At 42.7% G+C, this 11,023-nt stretch overlaps 1 protein-coding gene across 1 annotated transcript in view; it reads left to right on the forward strand.

Moving 5' to 3' along the window:
• The first annotated feature begins 891 nt into the window (after positions 1–891).
• Positions 892–11,023, forward strand: part of LOC112076106 (RING finger protein 175) — a 12,138-nt gene continuing 2,006 nt past the window's right edge. The window contains exons 1-2 of the mRNA XM_024142992.2: positions 892–1,127; positions 5,480–5,581. Of these exons, the coding sequence (XP_023998760.2) occupies positions 895–1,127; positions 5,480–5,581 (335 nt within the window). The 5' untranslated portion in view covers positions 892–894. The remainder of the gene's footprint in view (positions 1,128–5,479; positions 5,582–11,023) is intronic.

The raw sequence follows: 11,023 nt of genomic DNA on the forward strand, positions 1-11,023 counted from the left end.
TCTAGCTTCACCCCTGGTCACTCACCCCTAGTCACGTCTAGCTTCACCCCTGGTCACTCACCCCTAGTCACGTCTAGCTTCACCCCTGGTCACTCTACTGAAGCAAAAACACACAGTTTACTTTCAATGTAAAACGCAGGTGAAATGTTTTAAAACAGATTTGTAATGGTCTGTGTTTTGAAAATCCAGATTTCTGAACTGTAACGTGACCCCTTGCAGCTTGATTGAAATGTAAAGACAATGTTCCCGCATTAGCAGAGACTGCATTAATGTTAAACTCTGCAGATATCGTGTCAATAGGAAATGACGTTCAGCGATACACATTGAAGTGTGAGCCCTCCGTTATTGAATGTTGTAAGGATAAGGTGACACACTGTATGTTTAAGTCACGTCTAGAGCCACATGCTGGGATTCTTGGGCACTACCCAAATGGTTCCTTGATGAATCACTACAACGTCCTGTTGGCGGAAGAAAATCTCCCTTCAAACCTTTTGTTCCCCCTGTGGTCACAGCTTTTTGACATGCAAAGACCAGAATCCAGGCTTTCACCCCAGGGTTAAAGGGCTCTCCTCATGAATGCCTGCTGTCTTTGAAGCACAAGTGATCTACAACATGTTGAGTTCGGACTCTGACGTCTCTGCCTGCCCAAACACACACACAACAAACTACCCCCAGTCAGGCCTCATTCAGCAATCGAAATGATGCCTGGAATATTATTGAAAGGATTGTAAGGATTATATAATTGGCCTGCCATTAACTTGGAAGTCCTCTTTTGGTGGACTGTGTTCCAGGCTACTATAAGGTAGTGGTAGACTGTGTTCCAGGCTACTATAAGGTAGTGGTAGACTGTGTTCCAGGCTACTATAAGNGTTGTTGTTGTTGCAGTACTATAACATGTTGTTGTTGCAGTACTATAACATGTTGTTGTTGCAGTACTATAACATGTTGTTGTTGTTGCAGTACTATAACATGTTGTTGTTGTTGTTGTTGCAGTACTATAACATGGGAGGAATGCCGTCCAGGAGCCTGACAGATGATATCTGTGCTGTCTGTGGCCAGAAGATCCTAGTAGACGTGGATGAGGAGGGGATCATAGAAGATACCTACCAACTGTCCTGTAACCACATGTATCCTATCCACTAGGCTTGGGCAGTATACCATATATACCGTATACTGGGGGATTTGGAAAAAGCCACGGGATGGTTTTTCAATACTGTCAATACAGTTGAAACTAATTATTTTAAGATTTTCAATACTTTTAAATATTTTATAGCTACTTTTGTAGCTACTTTTTTTGTATAATACCTTAGGAGATAAAGCATATTGCGTTCTTCATTTCACCTGTCACATTATTTTTTTATTATGATAGTTCCCCAGAACAGTTGAGCCAGTCACGTGTTAGTTTTGTAAATAGCGCAACGCTAGAAAGCGGGAGCAGGTGAATCCACAGTGTTCTGTATCTATTGGAGAGTCTCTGTTGTACGTCACACATGAGGTGATGAAGTTACACTTGTATGTAATTCACTACTAAATGTAATCCACTACTAAATGTAATCCACTACTAAATGTAATTCAATACTAAATGTAATCCACTACTAAATGTTTGCCCTCAGATATCTTCTAATGGCTTTCTGCCAGAAGTCACAGATCTCTGGATGAGTTATCCGTACAGCTGCCATGTTTTCCCTGGGCTTCCTGCTAGCGTTTGTTTCTCCTCCGTTCTCCCATCTGCTCCGTGTACACATGCTGCTCTTCCTTCGGAAAAGCCTGCCTCGCAACTTTGTTCATTCTCTCGTTCAGGTTCGCTTGTAAATGTCCACACTCACCGAAAATGACATTCGGTAGCTACTAGCCATGCTTGTATAACTGAGCTAGATTTGCCTGTCTATGCAATTGCAAACTTCCCCTCCTCTCTCTTTCCCCTCCTCTCTCTTTCCCCTCCTCTCTCTCTNGACTGTGTTCCAGGCTACTATAAGGTAGTGGTAGACTGTGTTCCAGGCTACTATAAGGTAGTGGTAGTGAGTAGCTAATATTTATATTTCAAGTTTAGCCAACTTGGATCTGGGTATAATTTCACATGGTCTGAATTTAKCTAACAAGGCAAAACCGTTGAATTGTTATAAACGCAATCTTCTGTCCGTCTCCAGCTGTTTGAACAGCGTGCTAGCCTGTCCACTTAGCCTGTCCAGTTAGCCTGTCCAGTTTGTTCAGATGTTGAAATCAAGTGGCCTCCGTTATTTCTCAGAATGAGAACGAGTTGCCAAATCATTATATAATTGTTTTATGTTTATTGCATATTTTATAAAACACAGTCATCCAAACAGCTAGTATAATAATCTTGATTTGACTAAAATGCTGCTAGCGATACGTGGTACCCTAATGCGTGCGCGACAAACGGAGTATTCATTATCCAGAATGAATATTCATTGGTACATCCGTTCTGGGAGTTTCTGCTCAACATGTGAAGAGTTGAAACACAACCTTTCCAAACGTAGCCTGTTTAACTTCTCCTCGTGTACACAGGAAAATAATGTGTTTGTGTGTCCATATGACCCATTCTGTTGGACCAAAGCTCAAATACAAACCGCGAGTTGAAAGCGTTTGTCAGAGAGGAAGAAGAGATCTCTCATCTTTGTTGTTGTGAGGTGTAGGGGGAGGGGTTCAGGAGGAAAAGGCGAAGTGAGAGGTTTCACTCTCGCCGAACATCTGCCCAAAATAAGCACAATGTGTCTCTATGGGGTTATTGTGGACCTACGCTTTTCTCCTGCCTTCCCACCTTTAGGACAACGACTCCCATTGTTAGCGTGGAGACATGAGCATCTTGTCACTATATACAGATCTCTGGTGTAAATGGGACACAGCACAGATGGAGCGAAGGATACGAGACCAAAAAGACAACAAGAGGACACAAACGCTCATAAAAACAACAAAATACAGGCATTTGGAATATCACACAAAAACATCCATGCAAAAGATTGGAATGAATGTGCTGTATCGCCCAGCCCTACTATAGGGTAGAGCACCTGTTTGTGGCTATTGTGAAGGACGGTTGTCATCTGCCAGTTAGCTAATCCCTCCCTGTCATCTTAATTAAACCCATTAGACATGCGGAAATCAAACCAGGGGTAATAAATGCAATCCAATATTGGATCTTGCTCTACTTAAACGGAATCTGTTCTCTGTGTCCTGTTTCCATTCTGTGAGGTTTATTATTTATTGTGAATGTAAAAGTTTTATATTGTTGGACAATTTTATTTTCTAGACCTTCTTTCAACAGTCTTAATAAAACTTGACTAAACTGAAGTGAGACTGAGCTAGTGGAGATGCTATATCTGCCTGTCTTCACAGAGAGACTTGACTAAACTGAAGTGAGACTGNATATCTGCCTGTCTTCACAGAGAGACTTGACTAAACTGAAGTGAGACTGTGAGCTAGTGGAGATGCTATATCTGCCTGTCTTCACAGAGAGACTTCCTCTTATCTTAGTCATGCAGCATCTCCGTACATGAACAGCTTGAACGATATTAAGAGGAATTATGTTCCCGAGACACTGATCAAATCGCTTGTATCATAACTTTTTCTGAATACCTATTGTAACCCCCCCCCCCAGCTGAATGTCTTGTCTGTCTGCAAGGGAGCAGAGTTAACAATATAGTCAAAATATGGTCCCATTCATTGGCTTTGCAGGAAATGTCCACAGTGTGATTAACCGAATGGCATAGGCAAGATGCAGTAGATGGTATAGAGTACTGTATATACATATGAGATGAGTAATGTAGGGTATGTAAACATTATTAAAGTGCCGTTATTTAAAGTGACTAGTGCTACATTTTTTAAGTCAATTTATTAAAGTGGCCAGAGATTTGAGTCTGTATGTTGGCAGCAGCCACTCAATGTTAGTGGTGGTTGTTTAACAGTCTGATGGCCTTGAGATTGAAGCTGTTTTTCAGTCGCTCGGACCCTGCTTTGATGCACCTGGATTTTATAAAGTCTTATGTTTTTCCCCAAACACCACTTTCCATCACTTTGTATATCAGACCCTCAGGCCAAATTGAGTCAAACGTTTTTTGAAATCAACAAAGCATGAGAAGACTTTGCCTTTGTTTTGGTTTGTTTGTTTGTCAATTAGGGTGTGAAGGGTGATTTGACATTTGCTCAGTACATTGTTTTCACTGAGGAAATGTACAAGTCTATTGTTAATGATAATGCAGAGGATTTTGCCAAGGTTGCTGTTGACACATATCCCACGGTAGTTATTGGGGTCAAATCTGTCTTCACTTTTGTGGATTGGGGTGATCAGTCCTTGGTTCTAAATTCTTTCTCTCTCKCTCACCTCCTCTCTCTACTTCTATCTCTCCCTCTCTCTCTGTCTCTCTCCCATTCCCTTTCTCCATTTCTGTCTCTCTCACCTCTCTCTCTCCCATTCTCTCTGTTCTGTCTCTGTCTAAAGACTATGGAGAAAGCTGTTCTGAGTGGGGCTGATTGGTTAGCTGCAGTATACAAAAGGGGATTTGTTAAATCAAATGTTTCCTCTTTTAATGAGTGATGGTGTTCTGCTTATTTAATATTCTGCACTGATATCTCTCCAGGACACTGGGCTTCAAAGAGGGGAGGAGAGGGGAGGAGAGGAGTGGGGAGGAGGGGAGAGAGGAGAGGAGAGGAGAGGAGAGGAAGGTTAGAAAACACAAAGACAGGTTTGATTTGTTCTCCCTGACAGAGATAGAGCTAAACTCCCCAACCTCTGTCTGCTCAAAGCAAAGCTCATCAGTGTCCAAGCCCAGCACAGNTTCCCCTCCTCTCTCTACTTCCCCTCCTCTCTCTAAATGGCTCCCTTTTCCCTATATAGTCCCCTACTCTTCCCTTAAATACTGCACCAAATCGATTCCCATAAAAATTTAACGTCAGTTTACTTCCTGAATTTACTCTAGGTTGAAGATAACAAAGGTTAGGGCAACATAATAATTCCATGCAGAAGCGTTTGAAAATAAACAAATTCATTGGACCAGCGCTGGAGCAAAAATGACTGGTATTGAATGTTAGCACTACAGAAAGTTCACCATCAAAATGGAAAATAAACACAATCAAAGAGATTTTTTTGTTAACTTCTCAGAAAACCCATAGCTAAAAGTAATTGAAATGTTTTTCTAAATATCTACAACCACGTTATTGAGTCCCTGACTGCTGGTCACGTATTCAATACTAATCCTGTAGAATTAGCCCAACTGCGATGGTCCAATTAATGTGTTTATTTTCTAACCTCATGGAATTATAATGTTGTCTTAACCTGTATTTTATTTTTTTATCTTGAATTTACTGGAATTGATCCCAACCCTGCAACTGAGGATGTTCAGCGAGTGTTAGCACGGCGGCTAACTGTCCCATGATTTCCTATGTGAAATGCTAATTATTTTCCGCTGGCTCTAGTTGTTGCGGTACTATATGGTCGTTGTGGATTCTTTAACGCCAACTCTGCCTCCAGATTCCACGAGTTCTGTATCCGTGGCTGGTGCATTGTGGGTAAGAAGCAGACGTGTCCGTACTGCAACGAGAAGGTCGACTTGAAGAGGATGATGAACAATCCGTATCCTTTCATTGGCAGAGGCGAGAGCCACAGAACACAGGGATTGGCTGAATCTGAGAGCACATCTTACACTTATTCTTAATCGGCCTTTGAAATTGTTGCATGTTGCGTTTATATTTTTGTTCAGTATAATTGTAAAGAAATACTGTAAAACATGTTTAAAACTATAATTTTGATCTGATGGTCAGTGGTTGTTGGTCAGTGGTTGTTTATAATAATTAATAATAATTATAGTTTTAACCATGTTAAAACGAGTGGTGTTTTAGGTTGCTGGACCCAGTGGTGTTTTAGGTTGCTGGACTCAGTGGTGTTTTAGGTTGCTGGACCCAGTGGTGTTTTAGGTTGCTGAACTTCAAAACGCGTGTTTTTAACTCGTAACTGACAAAGAAGCATAGAGATGTCAGAAACACCGTCTAGGAGCGATCCTGAGCGCTGTCATATTTCGATCCGCTGCTACGTCGCCTCAAATCCGGAGATCATGGACGACTGTACAGTTAAAAGTTTTCAAAATCACATAAAACATTTCACTTATCTGCTTCGATTTAGATATCTTCCTATTATTACCGTAAGTCGTTATCGACTACTCATCTATACTGTTTTTATTGGTTATCCCGCTCCTGTGCTCTGTATCGAATTTATAAAAGAAGAAATAATAAGAGCTCTTACTCCTCAACATTGCTCCAATACAATTTAGGGCGATGTTCACCAAATGGTCTCTTGGTTCTTCTATCTGCGTTACCGCTGTATCTTTTCGTTTCCTTCACGGCTAACAGGTCACAACATAAATCTTTGCGCTGTGATGCACGCACTCGCTGGTAAGTAAGTTTCTATCCCAGTAGTAATCAATGGAAGTCTTCACTCCATAACATCTTGTGTTTCTTCTACCAAGTACTTCTTTGCTTTGCAGGTGTTCTGTGCATACTGTAGAATGCCTGTGTGCAATATCGAGTGCCCTCTCTCTAATAATCATTGAGTCATACTAGTTTGCATGGAGGCTAAATAGCTAAATTTGCAGCCCGTCGTTCTTCCCACCGACTCATGTTTTCATAAGTCGTGCTCATTTGTGTCAAAATCAGGTGTCCCTGCCTTCCTTGCCTCTTGAGAGCGCAAGTTCGCTCTTGCTCGTTCACCTCCTGCGCTTGCCATATTCTCAACATATCAAGGCTCATCTGCTCATGCTTACCATTACTCCTAACATATAAGACCTTTCCTTCTTTTCTTAACCAGTACACTCGAATACTGTTCGAGGATTATTCATGTTCACTAGCTTTAGATCACTCTGCCTTCGTTCATGGCATCATCATAATCGAAATTTAGGTAACTTGCCCTCCGTGAAGTAGTACCCTGCTTTGCTCAGTTATTTTCTCAAATCTGTTTACGTCCCAGAATGTGGTGCAGATAATAAGTTTTTTCGTCTTTCTTTCAATGATTTGGTTAGTGTCTGAGTGGTCTGTATAAGTCCTTTACAGTGCAATAACAATGACTTGCAAGTCATACTACTGTAATTTCTTTTTTGTCTCATTTCTGTACTTTTTATCTTTACTTGAGTTTATATTATTTTCGACTCCCAACTTGAGATCTTTCCTACGAGCTTACATTCCTAAACAATGATATCTGTACTCATTATCAGTTATTTTTTTCCCTGACAACTCCAGAGCCTCAGTTACTTCGCTTACATTTCTCTGGAATGCTTGAGCACGTCTATCAGAAACACGCTGTGAGAGACGATTAACAACGCCACTTCACTCAGTCTAAGAGCACATTATGTCCCCCATCTCTGCGTCTCACTCAATCTCCTACCCTTCTCATGCTGTCTGTCTGTGCTCTCGTCGGTCACATCCTCCGTCACTTACATACTCACCAAATATCCTAATCTCATGTACGTAAGTTGATCTAAGTTGGACTTGTAGGACATTACTCCTATAGCCTCGCATGTCGATTCCGTCCCGTCAACTCTGTGCCTTACGTCGCCGCGTGTATCGCGCTAAGATACCCTATGTCTCCCCTACTTCCTCTCCCTCCCTCTCTCTCCCTCTCTCTGGCCCAGTTCCCATTCTGCACCAATCACACATTATCGTTCATTATGCTACTCCGTCTTACTTAATCCAGCTCTCTACTATCGTTGCTGCCTTCTCCGCCCTGCTCGAACACTTTCCCATAATTCATGCGTGTCATGTCTCTTTATGCTCCTGCTACGTGTTGCGTCTTCTCCCATAATCGTCGTCAGCTCCTCTGCTCATCGCGTTGCGTCTCTGCGCTGCTCTAGCTTCCTCCTCTCCTCTCGCATGCTCTCGTAGTGTCACTCCGTTATTCGTCTCGCCTCTTCGTCTGCTCTCTCCTCCTGCTTCTCTTGCTGCGGTTTTCCACCAGCTGAGCATTCACTTTCGGTCAGCCTTCTGTCCTCTCTCTGCTCCTACTCTTCCTCACCTCCTCTCGTTCACCCTATTCCCTACCTCACTCTCTCGTACACTCCTCTCTTCTATCTCTTTCGCCCATGCTCTTGTCTCTCCTCTTCACTGCTCTCTCTTGCGTTCTGATTCTTTCCCGTCTCTCTCGTCTCCTTCTCCCACGTCTCGTGCTCTATCCGCGCCTCTCCTGCTCACTCTCTATAACCCTCACTCTCTATATACTCTTCTCAACCGACATCTCTCATCTCCCCCCTCCTTCGTCGACCAGTACTGTCCCTCTCTTCACTCCTCACCTCTCCTATACTCTAATATTAATTACTTACCTCTCCTCCCTTCTTCTACCCCTCCTTCTCCACTACTTCCACCTCATCTTCATCCCTTTCCCCTACCTGCTTCCTGCGCTTCACGCCAACCTCATAATCTCCATTACTACTCCTCTCTCCTCTTCATCCACACTCGCCTCTCTCTCTCTTTCCCTCTCTATCACCCCTCTCCCCTTCTCATCACTACCTCTTCACTCTGCTCTCTCTTTCCCTCCTCTCTTCTACTCTGCACCCTCCTGCTCTTCGTCTTTTCCTCGTTGTCTCCTCTCATCTCATCGTCACCGCTCATCACATATCTACTCTCCTACCGTCTACCGACATATGAGCATTCCGTACTCATCATCTTCCCCTCCTCTTCTCTAACTTACCCCTCTCTCTCTTTCACCTATGCACGTACTCTGACACTTGACACGTCCTGCATGCATGCATCAGTCCCGTCATCGCCTCTCCCCCCTCTCTCTCTCATATCCCTCCTCTCTCTACTTTCCCCTACCTCTCTGCATGAGTCAACACTCTCATCTCACTGCACGTGTCACACACTCATGGCTCTATATAGGCGTTCCCATCTCGTCTACGTTCGCGACATCCATCTCCTTCCATATTTCCCGCAGCTTCTCTCTCTTCGCCCTCTCTTCTCCTAATTCAACCACTCTCCTTCTCCTTTTTACCTGATCTCTCGTGCTGTTATAGTCCCCCTCTCTCTCTTCTTACACATGGCGCTCCCTCGCCTTGTCTATTAACTCCCCTAGCTCTTTCCTCTCTCTTAATTCATGACAGCACCAATATTCGTATGTCCCATAAATATAAATTAACCCAGTCAGTGAATCCCTGAAATATATACATACGTATAGGCTTTAGACCGAATCACCCAAGAAGCAGGTCTAGACGAAGACGAGAAACAGCAATTGTAAATGAGATTCACAGTAGAAAGCGTTTGAAAATAAACAAATCATTTGGAGCCAGCGCTGGAAGCAAAATGACTGCTGAGAGTATGAATAGTTATGAAGCGAATACAGAACAGAAAGTATCACCAATCACAGAATGGAGCAAGAAAGAACAGACACAAATCAGCAAAACAGAGAACAGATTTATTTATACAGTTCAAACACTTACTCAAAACAAGCCCACTCAGACAGTGAAAAGCTAAATAGACACAGTATCCTATACTATGCATAGAGAGATGAGTACGATCAACACAAACGCACGGATGTATATGAGTCACCTGACTAGAGCTGACTTAACTGTAAGTGCGAATTAGCTATGGAATCCCTGTGGTATAGACTCAAAATCGCCCAAACTACTGCAATGAGTGGCCTAAGGAGAAATAGATATAGTGTACTTTTAGTATAATTGCTATATCCGCGTATACATGGAGGATAGAAAGAGGACAAAGTATAAGAGTGTTAGGTACCGAGTTCTTAACCTGATAATGGTATTTATTGTTTTATTGTCATTGAAGTATACTAGAATTAATACCCACAAGCCCTGCGAATCTGAGGATCTTACAGCGATGTGTTAGCACTCGCTGAAGGGAATAGCACATTAACTTGGTGAGCCAGAGTAGAATTACACTTCCTATAGTTAAATGAGCTAATATATCTTGTGCCGCATAGAGTCTAGTTCGAGTGTACCGTGGTACCGTATATGTTCGGCTTGTGTGTATTTCGTGCTATTAAGCTCTCAATTTCTTGCCTCTCACTACCACGCGTATCTGATGTCGTCGGATCTGGTGCATTGTGTGAAGAAGTCACGACGCTGTCGCTAACGTGGTCAGAGCAGCAGAAGAGGATCGGACCTTGAAGAGGATGGAGTGAAGCAATCCGATAGGTCTCGTTCTTCGAATATTTGTCAAGGAGCGCGAGAGCCACTCAGGAACCACTCATGATGTGCCGTGCTTGAATCGAACACCTGATATAGACATCACTCTATAATCAACAGTCTATCAGACCTATCAGGCCTGTAATGACTGGAGTTATGCATGTTCGCCGTTGTGAATGGTATATTGCCTGGCTGTCAGTAGTAATTGCGTAAAGAAATACTGATAAACATGTTTAAAACTATAATTTTGATCTGATGGTCAGTGGTTGTTGGATCGAGTAGGTTAGTTTACTAATATTACGATCTAATCAATCATAGTTATACCAACTGTTTTAACCAACGACGATCAAACTGTATTGTTGAGGTTGCTTGGAGCCCAGTGGTGTTTATGTTGCTGGACTCGAAGTGGTGTTTTAGGTTGCTGACCCAGTTTGTGATTTTAGGTCTGACGTGGTTTTTAGTACTGACCAGCGGTGTTTATGATTGCTAGGACCCAGTAGAGTAGTGAATTAGGTGTTTGACTCCTCAGTAGAGTCAGGTATTACTGTTTGCTGGACTATGCAGAGATATAGGTAGTTATAGATGCTGACCACAGTGTGTTTTAGTTTTGTCATAGCGAGTCCCAGGTGGGTTGTATTTTACGATTTGCAGTGTGAGTCATGTAATTGTTTAGTTGATGCTGTACTGGTGTTGAGCGTTTGATCGATTCTAGACACCATTGTGGATGCTCTGTTATAGGCATTCAGCATCTAACTACTCAGTCCTGGAGCCATGCTTATAGGTTGCTGATCTCAATGTAGGTTAGGATTGAGACTCGACAGTGGAGTTTTAGGTGAGAGCTGGACAGTGTGTTTTAGGTATGCTAGGGACCCAGTGTGTTTAGGTTGTGGACG

The sequence above is a fragment of the Salvelinus sp. IW2-2015 genome, unplaced genomic scaffold, assembly GCF_002910315.2.
Source record: "Salvelinus sp. IW2-2015 unplaced genomic scaffold, ASM291031v2 Un_scaffold3578, whole genome shotgun sequence".
Lineage (NCBI taxonomy): Eukaryota > Metazoa > Chordata > Actinopteri > Salmoniformes > Salmonidae > Salvelinus > Salvelinus sp. IW2-2015.